The sequence below is a fragment of the Tyto alba genome, unplaced genomic scaffold (genome assembly GCF_018691265.1).
Source record: "Tyto alba isolate M040663 unplaced genomic scaffold, T.alba_DEE_v4.0 Super-Scaffold_32, whole genome shotgun sequence".
Taxonomy (NCBI): domain Eukaryota; kingdom Metazoa; phylum Chordata; class Aves; order Strigiformes; family Tytonidae; genus Tyto; species Tyto alba.
The window spans coordinates 9,197,869-9,217,638 of NW_024881307.1; the positions used below are offsets into that span (position 1 = coordinate 9,197,869).

Below are 19,770 nucleotides of genomic sequence, written 5' to 3' on the forward strand. Positions count from 1 at the left end.
CGAGTAGCGCAGCTCCGCCGCGGCTTCCCCCGCCCGCGCTGCCGCCGCCTCCCGCCGAGGGAGGACGAGCGTCTTCCCCGGCAAGCGCGTCCGCCCAGCCGCCGGGCTGCGGGAGGGGGCTCCGGCTGGGACGCCCTGCCCAAAGCCACCCCACGGCGGGGAGGAGGAGGGCCGGGGGGCGCGGCGTGCCGTGGCAGCCCCCCGAGAACCCAGCGCCAGGCGCCTCTCCTCCCGCGGGTCCGGCTGGCTCGTCCGCTTTGCTGCTACAGCCGTCGCGGCTGCCTCGGCGGGAGCCGCCGTGGCCGGTGGCCCTGTCCGTACCGCCGGGGAGCGCGCCAGGGCGAGCGGCGGCGAGTGCGGGGGCCACCCGCCCCGCGGCCCCGCTCTGCCCGGGCCGGCGGCCAGCGCGGCGCAGCTGCCCCGTGTATGAATGTATATTTTATAAGGACTGACGCAGATCACGGAATCTGAAAATACTGAAGAAGAAGAAGAAGGAGAGAGAGAAAAAAAAAAAAAAAAAAAAAAAAAAAAAGGAAACTTAGGGCGTTTAAATTTCTTTGTACAAAGCGACGTGGGTTTTTTTTAAAGGAAAAGCGGGTCATTGCAAAGGGCTGGGTATCTTTTCTTTCTGGTTTTCTTTCATTTCAAAGCAATACCAGGTTCTTCAGCGAGACGGTCTTCGTGCAGAATCATGCCATCCAAACCCATACTACTGGTCCACTCTCGACACTCACGAGTTTTTTTTTTTATAACTATAAATACGATATATATAGGAACTAATATAGTAATGCACCGTGTAATGAAGCCTAGTTCAGTATCGGTCCATGGCTTTTACTTCTCTTAACACTATAGATAAGGATTGTGTTACAGTTGCTACCGACAGCCGGGAAAGCCCCGCCGCGCGTTCCCGCCGGGCCGGCAGCTCCCGGGGCGCGGGCGGCTCGGCCTTTCCCGGCCCTTCGTGTTACCAGTCAGTACTTGTACAACTTGGTTTCTTCCTTTTCTTCCTCTCGTTTTGGTTATGAATGTTGGGGTACCACCTGCATATAGGGAAAAAAAAAATGTGCTCTGTGCTTTCCTGGTATCTTTTTAACGAGGTACAGTAGCTTTGTCTATCAGCCGAGAACTATACTTGTGGTGTTTCTTTTATTGAACTTAACAGTCTCTTTAGTAAATACAGGTAGGTGAATAATTGTTTCAAAAAAAAAAAAAAAGGCAAAAAAAAATAAAAGCTCTGCAAAGGCAAGGTTATGTTCTAGAAATACATTTCTTGACAACTTATCATGTATAACAAATCTCTTTTTTTTTTTTTTTTTTTTTCTTGTGTTCTTCCAAGCTTCTGGTTGTTTGGTTTTCTTTTTTTAAAAAAAAAAAAAAAAAAGAGGAAACGTGTCTAAAGTACATCAGTGTTAACTCCCTGTCACAGGGAAGAAGGAAATACTTTAATAGTTTAAAAAAATGCTGAAAGCTCTGCAAAAGACTGAATGTAAAAATAAAAAAGTGTACATAGTTGTAAAAAAAAAAAAAAAAACCAAAAACCACAAAAAAAAAACAAAGGAGTTTTTAAACATGTTTATTTTCTATGCACTTTTTTTTATTTAAGTGATAGTTTAATTAATAAACATGTCAAGTTTATTGCTGCAGAGGGCTGCTCTCGATTTCTTCTTGAGGTAGAGGAGCCGCTTGCCCCGTGGCGCCGTGGGACGCGGCGGCTCAGCCGGCGGGGCCGGTGCCCCCGGGAAGCGGCGGGGCCGGTGCCCCGCCCGGGATAGGACGGGACGGGGCCGGGGGGGGGGGGGACACGCGGTGCCCGCGGGGTGAACATTAACCTGCCCGCGGGGCCCCGGGGGCACCATGGCCACGGCGAACGACAGGGCCGTCCTGCAGACCATCTTTAACCCCAGCACCCCCTTTGGGGATATCCCTGGGCTGGACGAGGAGGAGGAGGAGGAGGAGGACGCGCAGGAGGAAGGTGAGGCGAGGCTGCGGTGGGGGCGGCAGCCGGTTCCCTGCGCTGCCGGCGGGCGGGCGGGGGCAGGGGGGGCGCGGGCCGGGAGCAGAGCCCAGACCCCGGGGCGGTGCCCACCCGGGGCAGCGGGGTGCGGGGTGGGCACGGGGGCGGCCCCCCCCCCCCCCGACCCCCGGGGCTCCCGTCGCGCCGCCGCAGGAGGAGCCTTCGCGCCCGAGGTGCTGGAGCAGGTGCGGGACCTGGAGCTGCAGGGCGTGTCCGCCGCCGAGTCGGGAGACGTGAGCGCGGCCCTGGAGAGGTTCGGCGAGGCCATCCGCCTGCTGCCCGAGCGCGCCTCTGCCTACAACAACCGGGCCCAGGCCCTGCGGCTGCGGGGGGACGTGGCAGGTGAGCAGCAGCACCGGTGTGGCCGATGCGGGGCGGGGGGGGGGGGGGGGGGGGGACACCCCCAGCCCGCCCTGACGCCTCCCTCCCGCCGGGCCAGGCGCCCTGCGGGACCTGGAGGCCGCGATCCGCCTGAGCCGGGGCCGCGGCCGTGCCGCCTGCCAGAGCTTCGTGCAGCGCGGCCTGATCCACCGGCTGCAAGCTCGGGACGAGGATGCCCGGCGGGACTTGGAGCGGGCGGCGCGGCTGGGCAGCGCCTTCGCCCGGCGGCAGCTGGCGCTGCTGAACCCCTACTCGGCGCTCTGCAACCAGATGCTCAGCGAGATGCTGGGGCGGCTGCGCAACCCCGGCGGCCCCGGGAGCGAGTGAGCCGGGCAGGAGAAAGGGCGAGGTAGCGCGTGGGGCGGGCACGTCCTGGCCCCTGCAGAAAGTCCACCGCCAGCGCTGGAGCTCCTGGATCTCCTCCTCTTGGCTGACAGCCGGGGACGGAAAGTGCTCTGGCTCTGCTCCGCCCCCAATAAACCGCCCCGTGTCCCTGGCGCTCGGGCTCCGCTTGTGGTGTTGCAGGCAGCTGCGGCGTTCTTCCCGTGCGTGCACAGCCCTCCCTGAGACGGGGGGGGGGGGGCCCGTGGGCGCGGGGCTGGGCTGAGCCCCCCCGGTGCTGAAGCGGGGAGATGGGAGGCACGGGGACCTCCATCCCTGCCCTGGCTGGGGGCGGGGGGGGGGGGGTGTGGGGCGGAGTCTGGGGCCACCCGTGCGCGTCGGCGCCGTGCTCGGGGCCAGCCGGGCAGCAGGAGCGGCTGCGCGCAGCACCGGCCCCGCTGGGGGAAGGCGGCCGCTCGGGGGGTGCTCGCCGCGGCGCCGGGGCCCAGGCGCAGAGCTGCACTGCGGGCCGGGCCGGGCGCGGCAGCGGCCGCGCTCCAGGTAAGGGGCAGCCCGGCCGCAGCTTCCAGCCCTGCTGCGGGCGGGGGTGCCGGCGGCCCGGCACAGGGATGGCCCCGCGTCACTGCTCCCGCCGCCGCCCTCCCGGTGCTGAGCGCGGCCGGTGCGCCCAGGGGCGCCCCGGGGCCTGGCCGGGGGCTGCCCTTGCCCGCCTGCTGCTGCTGCTCGGCCTCCCGGTGCTCTGCTCGGCAGGTGAGGCTGTGGCGGGGTCCGGCGCACGGCTCCGGCAGCGGGACCCCGCTGCGGCTCTGACGGGCGGCGGGCTCTCCGTCAGGGCCGGGGGAGCCGGGCCCCACCATCAACGGGCAGCCGCTGGCGGTGTGCGCGCTGCGGGAGGAGGAGAGCCGTGCCTTCACCTGCCGGGCCCCGCGGCCGGCCCCCGGGGCCGCGCTGCTGTGGTACCTCGACGGCCGGAGGCAGGAGGCAAACTGCTCGGCCGCGGGCACCGCCAGCACCCTCACCCTCACCGCCCGGCGCACCGACCGCGAGCTCAACTGCTCCCTGACGGACCCGGCCTCCGGTGAGACCTACAACGCCTCTGTCCTCCTCGACGTGCAGTGTAAGGTCCGCGGTGCCGGCCCTGCCCCGGCCGGAGGTGCGGGGAGGGCACGTGGGGCCGCTGCCCGGCCGGAGCGGGACCGCGGCCTGCGCCCAGCGCGGCCGGAGCAGGGCAGCACATCATCAGTCCTGTGCAAACGCGGCTGACGAGCGCTCCGGGCGAGACAAATCCTGCTCCTGGCTGTGCTGCCCCCGTCCCTCCTGCCTGTCTCACTGCCTGTGTTTGTTGCCCAGATAAGCCAGAGATCCTGCGGGCAGATGCCCGCTACCAGGAGGTCGAGGGCGCTGGGCTCGTCCTGGTGCTCTTTGTGCTGGTGCAAGCCAACCCGCCCGCCAGCGTCACCTGGGTGGACCAGGATGGGCGCGTGATGGCCAACGCCTCCGAGGTCCTTCTCCTGGGTGCCACGCGCTACCCGGGGCTGGCCAACCACTCGCTCCGCGTCCACCTCGACGGGGCGGCCAGCAACTTCTCCATCAGTGCTGCCAACAGCGTGGGCGTCACCACCGCTTCCCTCCTGCCCCCAGGTAGGTGCTGGGGGGGGGGGGGGGGGGGCGCGGAGCAGCAGCCCCACGGAGGGGTGCTGAGCGGGCCACGCTGCCCGTGCAGGTCTGCTGGATTCCCGCGTGGAGCTGCCCCTCCTGGGTGTTGCCGTCGGAGCGGCCCTGGCCCTGGGCGCCCTGCTTAGCCTGGGCTCCTGCGCTGCCTGCCTGGCGTGCCGCCGGCCCGCGCCGGAGCCAGGTAAGGGCCGAGCGGGAGAGAGCAGCCCGCTCAGCCGGTGCTCCCGTTGCAGCCGCTCCGAGCCCCCGCGCCTGCCCCGCCAGACCCGCTCCCTGCCGCCCGACCTGCGCCTCGGCGACCTCGAGCAGGCGGCTGGAGGTGAGGCCCCGGAGCCACGGGTCCCGCCGGAGCGAGGGGTCAGTGTCCCGGCTCTCAGGCCTTTCCTTCCCCACAGCTTCCCCCGATGAGGTGGGAGCCAGTGCCGGAGGGGAGGAGAGCGCTCTGCCCGCCATAGGGAACTCCCTGGTCCTCAGCAAGCTCGGTGAGGGGGTGCGGGTGGGTGCGCGGCCCGGAAAGCTGTGCGGCGGGCACGCCGACCTCCCCGGTCTTTGTGCCACAGGTTTCATCCAGCTCCCACTGTCCGGGCGCATCTACAAAGTGCCGAGCGTGAGCAGCGACGAGATCTGGCTGTGAGACGCGGCGTGGTGCCCCTGAGGGAGGGCTGCCCGGCGCCAGGTACGTACCGGCCTCTGGAGAAGCTGCGGAGGCTGGGCCGGGCGGGGGGCGCCGAGCAGACCCCCGCTGTGCGGTAAAGCTGCGCGCCGCAGGTGACGGTAGCCGCACCGGTAGCCGGGGCGTGTTTCCACGTAGCCTGCGCACTTAGACAGGCAGGCTATTATAAAGAGAACGCATGAAAGCTGTTCATAGCCAGGCTCTGCCAAGCTGCTCGCGCTGCGATTCCTCCCAGGGTACGGCCAAGCACCAGCCTCGCTTTAGCAGATTCGCAGCCTGCTTGCTGCGTGATCCCCTCCGCCCCCGCCAGAGCCGCGGCAGACGGGTGGGCAGGGGCTGCAGAGGGTTGTCCCGACAGCAATAAACGTCAGTCAAGCAATCTGTGTGGTGCCGCGCCGGTTATTTCTCCTCGGCAGCAGCTAAGGGGCCTGAGAATAGAAAAAGAGGCTCAATACTACGGGGCAGAGGAGATTCGTGATCCCCGGATCAGACCTTGGAACACACTGCGCAGACCGAAGAGCGGTGTCCGAGCACGGGATTTATTTCCACTTGCTCTGGCGCTCGTAGCGTGTGCCGCAGGAGCCTCTGCTCGGCCCAGGGAGCCTGTCACTGGGGCGAGCTGGTTTAGTGCTGAAGTGCTCGGGAAGAAGTCAAAGAGAGAGCAATTAGGCAGCTTCTGCAGGAACCGTGATGAGTACAGTCCTGGTGCGTGAAGGCAGAGCAGCGCAGCCGTGTCTGTAAAACCAGGGAGGCTCCTCCGGCGCCGTGAGCGCCTTCGCAGGCCGCTGGGCTCAAATCCCACAGCCCAGCAGCAGACGCTGATCCAGGCGGCGAGGGCTTAGCACGAAGCCTCAAGGAAAGCTTAAGACTTCCGCATCTGCCGCTTGTGAAGGTGGGTTGGATGGCGGGCTCCCGCCCTTCTTCCCATCAGCCAGGGGCTTGAAATGCTGCAGGGGAAGGAACGTGTTAGCGCGGCCACCCAACGCTCGCTCATCAGAGCGCACCCGCGCGTCTGAAAACGCCAGCCGCTTCTGGCTCTGCGTGAGCTGCGTGCCCAGCAGTCGCCCTGACTTTGGAGGGAAAAGCCATCCGGGCTTCTGCCGGCCTGTTGGACAACGCGGCACCCCTGCCTTGTGGCACACGGGCGGCTCCTTGTGAAATGCTGAGGTGCTGGGGAAACCGGGAGCTTAGCAGACGTTCTGTGGAGCCCTTTACCGTGGCCTGGCAGCCCTTTGCAAGCACCCGTGGGACAGCAGAGGCCTCGGCAAGGAGAGGAGCTTTGCAGTGCCTCCAGCTGGGAAAGCAGCGCCTCTCTGGAGTTGTATACCTGCGAGTTCTTGAACTCCGAGTAGAGGGAGAAGAGGACATGCAGAGGCTGGATCCGACTCTTGTACACGGGGATGTCCAGAATGGCTACGAGGGAGAGCACAGGCGCGTGAGGGCGTCCGGGCAGCACCGCCCTGCGCTGGGTGCTGTAGGTCAAGGCTGGGCCTCCCCCTGCCCACCATCAGCTGGGTCTTCACCCATCGAAGACCGCAGGCGCCCGCAGCACGGGAGCCCGCTTCCTACCGAGGGCAGCGGCGAACGCCCCCGACTGCCCGGGGCTGAGCCGGCGCCCAAGGGTCTCTCGCCTCAAGCGAGACGGTGCCAGGCCGGCAGCACGCCTGCGTCTGCAGCGCAGCCTCCCCGGCTTACCGCAAATCACGTCGACGTACTCGGCCAGGTCGCAGCTCATCTCCGCCGTCGGGAGGCCCACCTGGAACAGACGGGGCGTCAGCTCGGCTCCCGAACAGCCAGAGCTGGAGGCCACGCGCCGATCTCGGGCCGAGCACGGAGGCCGCCGGGGCAGCGGCCGGGCGTTCGGGCATTGGGCTGCTTCCCCTCTTCGGGCAAGGGAGAAACGGTAAGCGAGGAACCAACCCCAAGGGGCTGGGCTGCGGGCAAAGAGCTCAAAATAGAGCAGGAGCCCAGCTCCTCCTGCGGAGGACGGGTTCTAACCCCACGCCCTGAGGCAACGACTTCTGAGTCGGCCAACACACCTTTCCCAAGAGCTCCTCAAATTCCGGCGACCATTCCTGCATCAGGGTCTCGATGTCGGGCATTGGCCTGCCGGGGCAGAGAAGAACAGAAGCCGCAGGAGCACGCCCGGCTGAAGCGGCTTCCTACTGCCAGACTGCTGTGAAGGGGACAGCCGCCGTTCCAACCCACGGAGAGCAAGCTGCACGTCCGCCGAGGGTCTCTTTTTATTTACCCAAACAAGCCTAACCTTGCTAAATTGCCAGTTCTGCGTGCTAGCTGTTAAACCCATTCAAGGCATGAAGGGAAAGAGAAGCGCAGAGAGGGAAACGGAGCGTCCTGCACAGTAGGACTACCCTGAAAAGCAGCTCGTCTTCTCCCTCTCAGAGAGATCCTGACAGTTTCACTCAGCTTTGGTGCCCACGGAGCTGAGCTGGCGCCGGACGAGCGTGCGCGAAGGAGAGCGCATGTAACAGCTCACCTGCTGTAATGGACCGTGGCAGGAGGTTTGCAGCGGTGCAGCTCGCTGATGCTTTCAATCCAGTTGCCAATGGCTTTGGGGTTCTTCTCTGCATTCTCCAAACTCTTCACTTTTATCTGCTGCTACGAAGAAAGACATAAAGCCGGAGGCATTTTCTGCTGTTTGGGGGCTTTTTGGCGAACCCTGTGTTTGCTCCTGATTGCCCGTGCACGTTCTCTTCCCTAGCTGAACTATACCAACTGATGTCTGCAGAAAGCACAGCAGCTGGCGAACCAAACGCTGAGCAAAACCAGGCCGTGACAACCAAAAGGGAAAAAAAGTGTCGCCTGGAGGAAACGGATCCAAAGTCCACGGTACCCAGACTTGCCCAAAGCAAGGCTTGGACCCCTCGCAGTTTAAAGCTACGGGTTACAGGAAAAGGTTCGTTCCTTATGCTTTTCAAGCCAAGTTACCAACTGTGCTGCAACTCTGTAGTCACAGAGAGAGAAGCAAGAGTAAAACGCAATGCTTTTGCTAAGCCGGTGCGACCTCCCTCTCCCTGACTCACTGTGATGTTGTGCTGCTTGGAGTTCTCTGTCAGCCAAAGAGAGAGCACGGTGGGGTCCGACTGCTTGGTCGACGGCTCGTCCAGCACCAGCAGGCCGAGGTTATCGGGCTTGCCATCGGGGCGGGGAACCTGCAGGCAACCAGAGACCCTGTCTTCTGCGGGCGGCCAGAGCGGGGGAAGTTGGGGCTACTTGGTAGGGAGCCTCCCCGCGGTTTAAAAATCAGACCCCAGAAGGAACTGGTGGGCGTGTTCTCACGAGTACAGGGCGACCTGAAAAGCACGAGGTTGTCGGCTGAGGGAAAACACAGCCCTTGCTCCAAACAACCTCTGTGCTGTTTGAGAGGCGACGGAGCCACCCAGGGCAGTTTCCCCGGTCTCCTGGACGTTCTCTCTGGCAGCGCAGGGCCAGGGCACGCGGGGCTGTGGGACGGCCCGGCCACCCCGGGGCTGTTCAGCCCCGCTGCCCCCCCTCACACCGATGCGTGTTCTGGTCTGGCTCGCGCGGCAGGGCATGCGAAGGAACCTCGAGGCAACTCTACCTTCAGGAACGCATCGATGTCTCCCACTGCAGGAATAAAGTCTGGAATGAAAGGCTGCAGCTTGTGTTCGATCTCTATTGCTTTGGGAGTGTACCTGGAAAAAACCCCACGCCCCAGAGCGGGTGACTCCAAACTGTCCTGCGAAACTTGCCAGGCTAACTGACACAAGGGAGACCTGGGATGCGGCTAAAACTTCCACCCACCTCTTGATGTACTCAAAGAGTTCTTTGATTTCAGAAGATACCGGCAGGTAGTCATAATCGGCTAGATTGAAGTCGCTAAAGAAAGGAAGAGATACTTGGGCAGAGATTAACGTGGCTCTGCACAAGCAGGAACAGGGACCCAGCTGCGCGAGACACCGGCGAAGGCAGCCGAAATGCCAGGTACTAAGTCCCCTGTTAAAAAGACTTCTCGCACAGGAAAAACACTACCGGGCTCTGTTTCGCCTGGGGCCCCCTAGCCAAAAAAAGCACTTGAGGGACGGACAGTTCCTTGGGATCAGAAAGACTTGTAGCGGGGATGTCAACAGGCGGGTAAGCGCGCGGCACAACGGCAGGGCTGGGATGGCAGCTCGGCCGTTTAGTAACGGACTTGGAGTTGAAAAAGGTGGAAAAGGAGAAGGAGTAGCAGGAGAGGAACGACGCGTGTGCGGCGTCCTCTCTCCTTCTCAGCCCTCCGCTGCCAGCTCGGGGCTGGGGCTGAGACGGGGGCTGGCTGACACCACGGGTTGCTCCCAGCTCCCCCGGGAACAGCCCAGCAGGGCACGGGGCTGCCCGAGGTGCTGCCCGGGGTGCCTGCCGTTGGGCACGCCGAGGAACCCCTTTTTCCTGAGCGCGAGGAGGAGGGGGCTGCCTGTTCTGGGGGCGCGGGGCCCCCGCAGCGGAGCCCCGAGGGCCCGTGCGGCACCCGCTCGGCACCGTGGCCGGGCTCCCGGGGCTGGCAGCACCGCTCACCCCTCCAGCGCGGCCTCCTGCTCCTCCGAGTCGTCGTCCTCCGAGTCGCTCTCCGAGGAACCCGAGTCCTCCGAGTCCTCCGAGTCCTCGTCGTCCTCGCTGAGGGCGGCGGCGGGGGCCGAGCGGGCCGCCGGCTTCTCCTGGGCGAGCGGGACCGCGCCCCGCCGGGCCGGCCCCGCGCCTACCTTCCCCCCGCCGCCCTCCTTCTCCTTCTCCTCCTCCTCCTCCTCCTCCTCCTCGCTGCTGCGATCGGCCGCGCCGCCGCTAGACCCGGGCAGCCCCGGCCGACGGGAGCCGCGGGGCCGGGCCGCGGCCGGCCTCCCCGCCGCCTCCCCCGCTTCCTCGGTCTCCGGCAGGTCCAGGCTCTCGTCGTACGGCTGGTTCTCGACCAGGCGGGTCTAAGGCAGAGAGGCGCTGTGAGCGGAGGGTGCCGGCCGGGCGCCGGCCTTCCTCCCCGCCTCGCCGCCCTCACCTCCAGCGCCCGCCGCGCCGCCATGCCGCCCCGCCGCGCCGCCGTCGCCATGGCGACCCGCCCGGCTAGAGCGGCCCGGCCCGCCGGGGCGGCCCCTGGCGGCGAGGAGGAGGGCTGGCGGCCGCCGCCCCGCCTCGCCCCGCCCCTCCCCGCGCGCCGTGCGTGACGGCGCTTCCGGCTGGGGACGTGGCTCGGCGCCGCCATCTTGTGGGGCTGCCCGCGGGGACGCGGAGCGCGGAGGGACCGAGCGCCCGGCCCAGCGCCGCCGCCGCCGCCGCCGCCGCCATGGTAAGGGCCGGCTCGCCGCCCGCCTCGGCGGGGCTGGGCGGCGGCGCCGGGGCCGGCCCCGCCGCCTGTCCCCGGCCCCTCGGCCCGCCGCCCGCCCAGGCCCGGGCGCGGGCCTCCGTGTGCCGGGCGCTGGGGCAGGTTCGTCAGCCGCCCGGAGAGCTGGGCCTGGCGGCCGGGCAGCCCTCGGGGGGTCCCCGCCCGCCTCCGGGGCGAGCGGGGCAGCGCTTGCGGAGCCGCGGCGCCTCCTCCGCCGCAGGGCCGGTGGCCGCGGGCCGCGCTGCGCCCGCAGTAGAGGTCGCTCGGGGGGTGCAGGGAGACGCGGGGGACGGCCAGCTGCTGCCGCGGCGGTGGGGAGTTGCGAGGTGTCCCCCTCCGAGCCACCCCTGCGCCTTGTTGCCGGTCGCCAGCATCGCCAGACGGCGGCGTGGGCCAGCAAAGGCTGGAAGAGCAGAGCTGCGTGCTCGAGGCGCAGCGGGGATCCTCGGTGCCGCCCGGTGCACCGTGCTCTGAGTGCTTTTGGGGAGGGCTTACGGAGAGCGAGTGTGTATTCCTGACCTGGGAGGACTTGAGCGTGTACGCTTGTCTCCGAGCTGTCCAGGCGCAGGGCCCCTGGGCGGCCCCGAAAGAGCCTGGCACTCCTGTCGAGGCACACACGGAGCGCTGTCAACCTGGGGCTGAGGCGGGACCTGAAACCGCTCTGTGTTTGAGAGCGTCTGGTACTTGCCTGTGAATAACAGAGGCTGGGGATTGAGCAGATCTTAAGTGGAGGAACGGCCTCATTCAGACACAGTTAATTAAGAAGCTGATCCACGAGAGCGAAACGCCAGGAGGAAGTCTTGGCACTCTGGGAGGGTGAGAAAACGTAGGCTGGCAATTGCCTTGCTACCTTTTTATTGTCGGTGCGATAACATCTCTGAAATGCCCAGGAGAGTCGTCCGTGGGCTGTGAGGAATAGAGCTGCCGATATATTACTAGCCTGGCTTTACTGTAAATGTGGCATGGGGAAGAAGTGTCACATTTTACAACATTCCTGCGTTCGGTTGTGACCCGGCGCCAGGCTGACAGAAAACTCGATCGCCTAGAGCCTCGCTGAGAACGTTTGGGCGGGTGGGTTGTAACAGCCCTGCGTGTGCAGGAACGGGCTGATCCGCCACGTTCGGCTGACGGGAGCGCTGGGAGCTCTCGTTCAGATCGCACGGGAACAGAAAGGGGGCTGGAGAGAGAAAAGCAGAGGTGGCTCTGCTCTTCGTGTCATTCCGGTCCTGCTGCTGGTCACAGGAAAAGGCTTGAAGTCCCGTTTAAGGAAAATGGACCGTGGGGTACGTGTGGAGGTGAAACACAGTTGGAAGTGATCCTTTCTGTGAGCGAGTCGTGTCGCGCCGGGCTCGCCGGGGCTGCGCGGTGCGCGAGGCCCGGCTAGGCAGCGCTCGCCCTCTCCGCAGGTGCTGTTGGCAGCAGCCGTCTGCACAAAGGCGGGGAAGGCCATTGTCTCCCGGCAGTTCGTGGAGATGACGCGGACCCGCATCGAGGGGCTGCTGGCGGCTTTCCCGAAGCTGATGAACACAGGGAAGCAGCACACTTTTGTGGAAACGGAGAGCGTGCGGTACGTCTATCAGCCGATGGAGAAGCTCTACATGGTGCTGATCACCACCAAGAACAGCAACATCCTGGAAGACCTCGAAACACTCCGACTCTTCTCTAGAGTGGTAAGGATCTGTCGCTGAGTGCAGCCCTTGTGAGGGAACCTGGTGGCGAGCTGGCGCTGACGTGCTGACTGCCTCCACCCGGCAGCCTGACTTCCCAGAGGCTCTTCCCGACCTGGAAGGAAGCCTTACAGTTTCCGTGGTATTTTTGAACTGCCCGTTAAAACGTCCTCGCTTGCAGTTCAGCTGGGGGGGAGACCAAAGGGACGATTGTAACTTCAGCATTACGTGTTCTCTGTGTTCTTAAGGTAGCGCCCCTATTCCTTCTAAAACCAGCGTGACAGTGCAGCGTGTCAGTGTTAGAAGCACAGCAGTTTCTCAGAGTACATGCGTTTCTCACTTGTGAGTTTGTGCAGCCGTCTTCGTGCAACCAAAGGATCTTCAGGAAACTCACCGGCCTCGGTTTGCGTTTTTTAGGTTCCTCTGAGTTAGTGTTACAACTCAGCTAGGAGGCTGTCTGTGTGTTTTGGTGTAGAGGAGCTAATAGCAGCAACGCTTCATCTGGTTGGTTTTCCACAAGTTGATAACAGTGTAAAGTTCTGAAGAGCAGCTTCACGGGGCGGCACGGGTCTTCTGGAGGGTCTGGCACAGCTGCGGTCTGGGGACAGTAGAAAGGAAGCGTTTACACGGTATTGTCTCCGGATGCTCCTTTAAAGTGTTTTCCCCCAACTAGATCCCTGAATATTGCCGAGCCCTGGAGGAGAATGAGATCTCTGAACACTGCTTCGACCTGATCTTTGCCTTTGATGAAATCGTTGCCCTGGGCTACCGTGAGAATGTAAATCTGGCACAGATTCGGACCTTCACGGAGATGGACTCACATGAAGAAAAGGTGTTCCGAGCAGTCCGAGAGGTGAGCGGGAATAACCGCGGGCCGGGTACGAGGTCCCCTGTCCGGGGAACGCGGGTTTTCTTATCCGGAAGGGTTACTCCACTTGGATGGGGGTCGCAAAATTATTTAGTTTCTCCGTGGACGAAATGCCCCTCTTCGGTTTCCTTTTCCTTCGCGAAGGGTTTATGGGCCGATGCGCTTAGTTCCAGTGCAGAACAAGGTTGAGATTGCAAAGCTTTATCAGCCTTTTCTCTTTCGCTTCAGACTCAGGAACGCGAGGCGAAAGCTGAGATGCGCCGCAAAGCGAAGGAATTGCAGCAGGCTAGGAGGGACGCGGAGAGACAAGGCAAAAAGGCACCCGGTTTCGGTGGCTTTGGTAGCTCGGCCGTGTCTGGGGGCACAACGGCAGCAATGATCACGGAGACCATCATTGAGACGGAGAAGCCCAAAGTGGCACCAGCGCCTGCCAGGTGGGTGTGTACGGCAGGGAGCGTGCGTGCCTCGGGGCCGGTCGTGGCTGAACCCGCATGCCCAGCTCCCGGCGCTCGAGCACGGGTTCTTGGTCTGCGCGGCCCTCCCGTTCGTTTACCGTGCAGGTTAGACGTTCTCACGCCACTGTAAAGCTTCCCCCAAGCTTGCCCAATCTGCCTGTGTTGGCTCCAGGCCTTTAATGTGGCAGCTCGTGAGCTGGTGTATGCTGCGTATTCTCGAGAGCCGCCTTGTTTTATTGTTGAGGAGCGTCTGTGCCGTGTACCACAGTAGCACATCCCGCAGTCTCTGGAGTCTTTGCTGAGCCACGGGCTTCTCATTTTGAATGAGAAAAAAGGGTCCGAGCTACTGGCGATACCCGGAACAGAATCCAGATTGAAATTTTAACTTGGCACCCTACGTGTAAGGTCGTTGGTTCCGTGCGTGTTCTCCCCCCAGAAAGGCTGCAGAGGTGAAGGTGGTCAAGTTCCGACACTTGAGGATAACTGAGGGAGGTAGGGATCTGTTGTCACGAGCTGACGCGGAGACCCTCCTGCCTTTTGTTTAGGCCTTCAGGTCCCAGTAAAGCCCTGAAACTTGGCGCTAAGGGGAAGGAGGTGGACAACTTCGTGGACAAGCTGAAATCGGAAGGAGAAAATATCATGACCTCTGTCGGCAAACGCTCTACGGAAGCAGCCAAAGTTCTCGCTCCTCCTGTTAACATGGAGAGGTAGGTATTGCCCTGGCCTTGAGAGCAGTCCCGCCGCCGCGCTCCCTGCAGTGCATGTGTTCCTTCGGGAGCTAGCTTCCCTTTTTGGGAGAAGTGGCTTTTTGCTGCTCTTCAGGTCCCGTGTGCTCACTTGGCCTGCTCGCTTTAAAAGCTGGCGGGCAAAGTCTTGGAAAGCTCAGCAGCAAAAAAAAGCAGATGGCTAGTTCGATTAGGAATCGCCTTAACTAACGTAGGACATACATCCGTTCTTCTGCTGAAGTCGGGAATTTTCCAGTGCCTTTTCCCCTTCAAATAGCTGCTGGTTTCTGTGTTTCCCGGACACAGAGGCTTCCTGCCTTCCTGCAGCTTAGTCTGGAGACGGTCGTGGTTCATTTTACACGTAGCGAGCGAGAAGCTTTCGGTGCCGTGAGCCAGGCTGCTGTACGGCAGAGGGGTTGTGAGTGAACAGCGTGGCGAGGTGCTGTGTCGTTGCTGCTTATCGGGGCAGCCATCCGGTGCGGACTGTCCTCTGTGGAGCCGCCTGTCCCCAGGTTAACCTGTCGGAGCAGCGTTAGCATCTGCCGGGCCGTTGGCCCTGTTCCCTTCAGGGCCATCACGCTCCTGAGCACACCGGCCCGTTACACGTAGCCTGTCCTTGCCGAGCGCTAATCTCTCCTCTTGCCTGTTAGATGCCAGGTGCGGAACCTGATACCCCTGCTCTTTTTCTCTCTGTCTAGCGTGCACATGAAAATAGAGGAGAAAATTTCCTTGACTTGTGGCCGTGATGGAGGGTTGCAGAACATGGAGCTGCATGGCATGATCATGCTGCACATTTCCGATGAAAAGTTTGCACGGATTCGCCTGCATGTTGAAAATGAAGACAAGAGGGGAGTGCAGCTACAGGTAAGGCCTGTTTGGTGTCTCGTGCTGTTTTGAACGTGCTTTTGCTGCTCTCCGGGGCAAAATATTGGCAATAACTCAAGAGGGTTACTGTGTCCCGTGTTCTTGTTCAGGCCTTCTTGGCGAACGCCTTGAAAATGGGAGTAGTCACCGCAGACACTCCCGCAGCATAAATGCGGGGCCAGCTCACGCTCAAGAGGTTGAAGTGCGCTTGAGAAATCCCATCTCGTGCACTTACCTTCCTGCCCTCGGAGCCTTATCTGTCCGGCAGTGCATGTTGGCATGCTGTCTGATCTCACCTGGATTTTGCAGCAGCCTGCTCTGTTGCTCGGTGCTTGTTTATACGACGCGAGCTTCAGTTGCCGAGTGGGAGTGTTAGAGTAAACTCACTGTGCCAGTGAGGAATTAATTAGTAATCTAGGAAGCCGTTTCTTCTTGGGCTCGCTTGTGTCCTGCTTGTGTGGCTGCTGTGTCTGCAATGATTGCTGGAGCCCTTGATTGCAGTCGGCGATAGCAGCTCAGGAGATTCTTAAGAGATACGTCCTCCCCTTTCTCCCTCTTCGCTCGTGCGGCCTTACGGATCCTGGAGATTGTGCTGCTTTGATACGCTCCTTTGCTCCCTCCTCCTCCTCGTCAGGAGCTCCTCTGTGCGTAGCTGGCTGCAGGTCTGCTTCTGCAGTAGTAGGTTCCTTATCAGCGCATCTCATGAGCGAGTTCCTACCAGTGTTCCCACGCGTGGCGCTTCCGGTGGAAGACGAGATCAAACCCGGTGCTGACTCTTGTCTTCCCAGTGTAACTTGGAACATTGACTTGCAAAAATCCTCTGCCGCCTAAGCGCTGCTTGTGCTCGCTGTTGTGAAGAGAGAATATGTAAATGGAGTTTGCCGGCTGACATACATATGTGCGTTGAGGCTGCTGAGGGAGGTAGCATTTCTGTGGCTTCAGGGCGCTCTTCTGGCAGCATCAGGTTGCCTTTTCCTAAAGAGGAAACGTCCATCGTGGGTCTTCAGGGTGGTCTCAGAGTTGTCAAAGTTGTTCCGTAGGTATCGGCCCAGGACACGCGTTGCCAGAGCCTCTGGCGCGCCGGCAGCGGTGCGGATTCCTCTTAGCAGGGCGGCATTGTCAGGGTGATGGGCAGGTGGGCTCCGGTTGGGCTTCTCAGCAAGGAGCAAAACCGAAGCGTGTTTTGGCAAGGGAAATGCTCTGGGATGCGTAGGCCTGTCTTAGTCGAACCCGCATTACCTACGTACGGTTCTCTCCTCAGGCTCAGAGTTACAGCCTGGGCATATGTTCCCCTTGCAGACTCACCCCAATGTGGACAAGAAGCTCTTCACTGCAGAGTCGCAGATTGGCTTGAAGAACCCCGAGAAGTCATTCCCTATTAACAGCGACGTGGGTGTGCTGAAGTGGAGGTTGCAGACCACAGAAGAGTCCTTCATTCCACTGACAAGTGAGTGCGAGCGTGCGTCTCGGGGTTCGGGCAGAAGAGGCGGCTGTTCGTCCGTGGGCTGCTGGCTTGTAGCAGCCGGGCTGGCTCTGGAGCGGGGCAGCTGGTCAGGTGTTGGAGATCCTGTGTGTCTTCCCGCGGTTCGTACCCGTTCTCAGCGGTGGGCGTTTCCTGCCACGTTCGTGAAGAAAACAAAAGGCTTTTCGTAAAGTCGGAATGCCGTGGGGATGACTTCGCGTTCAAAGCGCGGCATCTTTGGGAAGCCCGTCCTGCGTAGAAAGCCCGCGTGGTTTAGCGTGCTGTTTCTGTGCCCCCCAGTTAACTGCTGGCCGTCAGAAAGCGGGAACAGCTGCGATGTTAACATTGAATACGAGTTGCAAGAGGAGAGCCTAGAGCTGAACGACGTGATCATCACCATCCCCTTGCCGTAAGGAACGCTCCTTGACCGGGCAGCGCTAGCACGTCGCGTCCTGGATCCCATCGGTTCCTTCCCCTCCGGTTTGCCGCTCTGGCCGAGGCGACGGGCTGGGCAGGCGTTTCCTTAGCTCCGTGCAGGTAAAGTATTACAGCTTCTCGTTGCCTGCTCTAGGTCTGGTGTCGGCGCCCCGGTGATCGGGGAGATCGATGGCGAGTATCGCCACGACAGCCGAAGGAATCTCCTCGAGTGGTGCCTGCCAGTGATAGATGCCAAAAACAAGAGCGGCAGCCTGGAGTTCAGCATAGCAGGGCAGCCGAACGACTTCTTCCCAGTGCAAGTCTCCTTCGTCTCCAAAAAGAATTACTGCAACATACAGGTATGGTCGCTGCCGGCGCGCGGCAGGCGTGGCGTCGCTCTTGCCTCTCGCGAGCTGCCTCAGTCATCCGCTGGCTGGAGATGGCCGTGCTGTGGTGCGTGGGCCCCGCCGTCCCGCGCAGCGGGGGCTGAGGCGCCGGCGTTGGGTTGCCTCCGTGTTCGCTGGATTCGGGAGTGCCGGCGGACAGCCCTGGTCACTTCAGCTTCCCACCGCTTGCCTGCGGTTTCGGTTGTGCCTGCGTGCCTGAGTAATCGTTAATTCTCCTCAGACTTCGTTAGAGAGCCCATCGGCCTTCCGGGCCAAAACACTTGGCGGCATATGACTGTCTGTCTGTCCCCACTGAACTGTAGCTGGCGACTGCCGCTTAACTCCTCGCGGGCCGCTGTCAGCAGACGCACGGTTACCGCAGGAAACCACTCCCCTCTTTTCAGGTTTCCTGGGAACAAAGATCGTTCTTTCGGGGCTGACTTGGCGTTCGAAAGCACTGGGTTGGTCCTGTCCTCATGACCGTCCCGGCGCCAGAAAGCGCTGCTGAGCTGTGGTGGGGAGCGGCGTTCGAGGCCGAGCTAACTCTGCCTGTTGTCTCCGCAGGTTACCAAAGTGACCCAGGTAGACGGGAACAGCCCTGTAAGGTTTTCTACTGAAACCACCTTCCTGGTGGACAAATACGAAATCCTGTAATGCCAGCTGTGGAAAATCACAAAGGAAGAGATTTTTAAATTTAAAAAAAAAAAAAAAAAAAAAAAAAAAAAAGAGAGAGAGGCCGAAGTTTCTTCTGAATGTTGGGAACGCCGCAGCCCCCCTTTCTGCTAAGACGTGTGGCTCTGTGTGCAGCATTCCGGGGTCACAGACATTTTTGGCAGAGAATTGACATGCTCGTGGGGGAAAGGCCACAAATTTTTTTGGCAGACTTTTACCGGCCGGCAGAAAAAAACCGAGATCTCCGCAGAGAACCTGGCTTTGACATGTCCCCTTCTCCCCTGAAGACGACCGGAGCTCAGTCCCAGAGCCTACCAGACACGGTTCGCTTCCTTTCTGAAGCGTCACATGCTGTTCCGTTCTTGGTGCTGCCCTTTGAATCTCTCCTCTGCCTTCAAGTCTCGTTGCTGTAGAAGAAAGCGGGCGCTAAGATAACGTGTGCGGGGGGCACCTTGCTTCTCTGGACCCTTCCGTCTGGTAGAGATGGAGCAAGGTGGCCTGGGTTCCAAAGGCGGGGAGGGCCCGGGGCGGGACAGGGACTCAGGGCTTGGGTCCTCTTGCCCCACACGGCCGCTGCCTTCTCCAGCCCCGGGGTACAGCGGTGGCCTGGGCTCGCCTCTGCGGCTCGGAGAGGGCTGCGGGGCAGCACCGGCTGCGGCTCCGGGTGCTGGGGCTGCTGCTGCTGCTGAAGGGGGGAGAGGGTCCCAAGGGACTGTCCCACACCCCGGCCCGCTGTCTGCTGCAGCTGCTCTTGGGCCGGGCTTTGGAGGCGCTTCCATTAGGTTAGAACCAGCTGTGTGTCCTTGTTGGGGCCCTTTCAGTGTCTTGGGAGCATGAAGGCTGGGCCTGCCTCCTGTGAGCGGCCGTGGAGGCTGGCTTACTCGGCCTGTTTGTCAGGACCTGGCCTCAACGCGCGCTCTTTCTCAGTGCTTGCGGGTGGAGGAGGAGGAGGAAATGCTGGCGTTCAGAACGCAGAGGGGCTGATCCGAGTCCGAGCAGCACCCCAGGGTGGTATCTGCAGCCCCAGAGCCGTCCCTGCTCCTGCCGCCTCGCAGGCAATGTTTGCCTCATCTCACATGTCTGTGCTCCCCTCAACTCATCTCACCTGCCCGAGTCGGGGCCCTGCGGTGGCTCAAAGCTCCCCTGGCCGCCAGCGAGCGCTGGGGGGGAGCTCACCCGCTGCAGCCGTAGGACCCGAGCACGCGGACGGAAAGCAAATCCCCTAAAAGCACGTGTGCTGTGCTCCCAAGAGCGCCTGGCGTAGAGTGTCTCTGTTCCCCTGGGGCCTTCTGCCAAAGAAGTTCGTGGTCTCTCCTCCGTCAGCGGCTCCCGAGAGAAAATCAGCCCTCCCCCGTGTCCCGGGAGGGCGGGAGAGCAACCCTGGTCCCTAGCGAAGTAGGCGACGAACCCCGTTAACTCGGTCCTGTGCCAGAGTGGCTTGTCTGTATGATTTTAAAATGGAGTCGAGGTTAGTTTGAGCATCGCGGGGGCTTTGTTTTGGGTTTTGTTTGTTTGTTTTGTTTTTTTTTTCCCTTAAATTCGTTGGAGGGTAATATTTAAACCGAGCTGAGATTTCCACCCCCCCCATCCCTTTTTGTAACCCTGTACGATACTGGCCTAGGGAATAGAGCACATTCCAGTGTACACAGAGAATACCAAGTCTTTAATCAAATAAAGAGTATTGTCAAAGGAGCCGCCTGAGGGTCGTGGGGTCCTGCGGGAGAGGGGCCGGCGGGCGGAGCAGCCTCGGGCCGGGCCGGGCCCGTCCCCCCGCCCCTCCGGGCGCCGCGGGGCGGGACGGGGCCGGCACCGGGGCGGAGCGGCGAGCGGCGGGCAGC

The 19,770-nt window shown here is 61.8% G+C and overlaps 4 protein-coding genes across 19 annotated transcripts; 3 read left to right on the forward strand and 1 right to left on the reverse strand.

Moving 5' to 3' along the window:
- Positions 1-1,539: 1,539 nt before the first annotated feature.
- On the forward strand, positions 1,540-2,893 carry TTC36 (tetratricopeptide repeat domain 36). Of its 2 annotated transcripts, XM_042800487.1 has the most exons (3): positions 1,540-1,972; positions 2,168-2,356; positions 2,454-2,893. In XM_042800487.1, the coding sequence occupies exons 1-3, from the start codon at positions 1,855-1,857 to the stop codon at positions 2,720-2,722; spliced, it is 576 nt and encodes a 191-aa protein (XP_042656421.1). In that variant the 5' UTR covers positions 1,540-1,854; the 3' UTR covers positions 2,723-2,893. The 2 variants fall into 2 exon arrangements, with proteins under 2 accessions (XP_042656421.1, XP_042656420.1); XM_042800486.1 differs by having other exon boundaries at positions 1,540-2,356.
- Positions 2,894-2,944: 51 nt separating this feature from the next.
- Positions 2,945-5,463, forward strand: TMEM25 (transmembrane protein 25). 14 transcript variants are annotated; one of them, XM_042800475.1, is made up of 7 exons: positions 2,945-3,487; positions 3,570-3,854; positions 4,088-4,378; positions 4,461-4,730; positions 4,789-4,893; positions 4,972-5,087; positions 5,240-5,463. In XM_042800475.1, exons 1-6 carry the CDS (start codon positions 3,028-3,030, stop codon positions 5,043-5,045), a joined length of 1,485 nt encoding a protein of 494 aa, XP_042656409.1. In that variant the 5' UTR covers positions 2,945-3,027; the 3' UTR covers positions 5,046-5,087; positions 5,240-5,463. The 14 variants fall into 14 exon arrangements, with proteins under 14 accessions (XP_042656409.1, XP_042656408.1, XP_042656404.1 ...); XM_042800474.1 differs by having other exon boundaries at positions 4,789-4,888; XM_042800470.1 differs by having other exon boundaries at positions 4,789-4,888; positions 5,284-5,463.
- Positions 5,464-5,602: 139 nt separating this feature from the next.
- On the reverse strand, positions 5,603-10,136 carry IFT46 (intraflagellar transport 46). 2 transcript variants are annotated; one of them, XM_042800485.1, is made up of 10 exons: positions 10,093-10,136; positions 9,621-10,018; positions 8,871-8,945; positions 8,668-8,761; positions 8,129-8,257; positions 7,582-7,700; positions 7,124-7,190; positions 6,780-6,840; positions 6,412-6,497; positions 5,603-6,031 (listed from the first exon to the last, which is right to left on the reverse strand). In XM_042800485.1, the coding sequence occupies exons 1-10, from the start codon at positions 10,114-10,116 to the stop codon at positions 5,936-5,938; spliced, it is 1,149 nt and encodes a 382-aa protein (XP_042656419.1). In that variant the 5' UTR covers positions 10,117-10,136; the 3' UTR covers positions 5,603-5,935. The 2 variants fall into 2 exon arrangements, with proteins under 2 accessions (XP_042656419.1, XP_042656418.1); XM_042800484.1 differs by having other exon boundaries at positions 7,582-7,703.
- Positions 10,137-10,273: 137 nt separating this feature from the next.
- ARCN1 (archain 1) lies at positions 10,274-19,624 on the forward strand. The gene is made up of 10 exons (XM_042800483.1): positions 10,274-10,380; positions 11,823-12,086; positions 12,757-12,936; positions 13,180-13,385; positions 13,952-14,113; positions 14,830-14,995; positions 16,295-16,442; positions 16,758-16,866; positions 17,029-17,233; positions 17,825-19,624. Exons 1-10 carry the CDS (start codon positions 10,378-10,380, stop codon positions 17,912-17,914), a joined length of 1,533 nt encoding a protein of 510 aa, XP_042656417.1. The 5' UTR covers positions 10,274-10,377; the 3' UTR covers positions 17,915-19,624.
- Positions 19,625-19,770: the final 146 nt, after the last annotated feature.

Coding starts and splice junctions, on each gene's coding strand:
- TMEM25 (XM_042800469.1), top strand. CDS start 3,028: ATGGGAGGCACGGGGACCTCCATCCCTGCCCTGGCTGGGGGCGGGGGG. Junction 3,855..4,087: donor TGTCCTCCTCGACGTGCAGT/GTAAGGTCCGCG, acceptor TTTGTTGCCCAG/ATAAGCCAGAGATCCTGCGG. Junction 4,889..4,971: donor AACTCCCTGGTCCTCAGCAA/GCTCGGTGAGGG, acceptor TTTGTGCCACAG/GTTTCATCCAGCTCCCACTG.
- ARCN1 (XM_042800483.1), top strand. Junction 13,386..13,951: donor GTGGCACCAGCGCCTGCCAG/GTGGGTGTGTAC, acceptor CCTTTTGTTTAG/GCCTTCAGGTCCCAGTAAAG. Junction 14,996..16,294: donor AGAGGGGAGTGCAGCTACAG/GTAAGGCCTGTT, acceptor TTCCCCTTGCAG/ACTCACCCCAATGTGGACAA.
- IFT46 (XM_042800484.1), bottom strand. CDS start 10,116: ATGGCGGCGCGGCGGGCGCTGGAG. Junction 10,019..10,092: donor CGGCGCGGCGGGCGCTGGAG/GTGAGGGCGGCG, acceptor TCTCTGCCTTAG/ACCCGCCTGGTCGAGAACCA. Junction 6,032..6,411: donor CGGAGTTCAAGAACTCGCAG/GTATACAACTCC, acceptor CTTCCCCTGCAG/CATTTCAAGCCCCTGGCTGA.
- TTC36 (XM_042800486.1), top strand. CDS start 1,855: ATGGCCACGGCGAACGACAGGGCCGTCCTGCAGACCATCTTTAACCCC. Junction 2,357..2,453: donor GCTGCGGGGGGACGTGGCAG/GTGAGCAGCAGC, acceptor CCGCCGGGCCAG/GCGCCCTGCGGGACCTGGAG.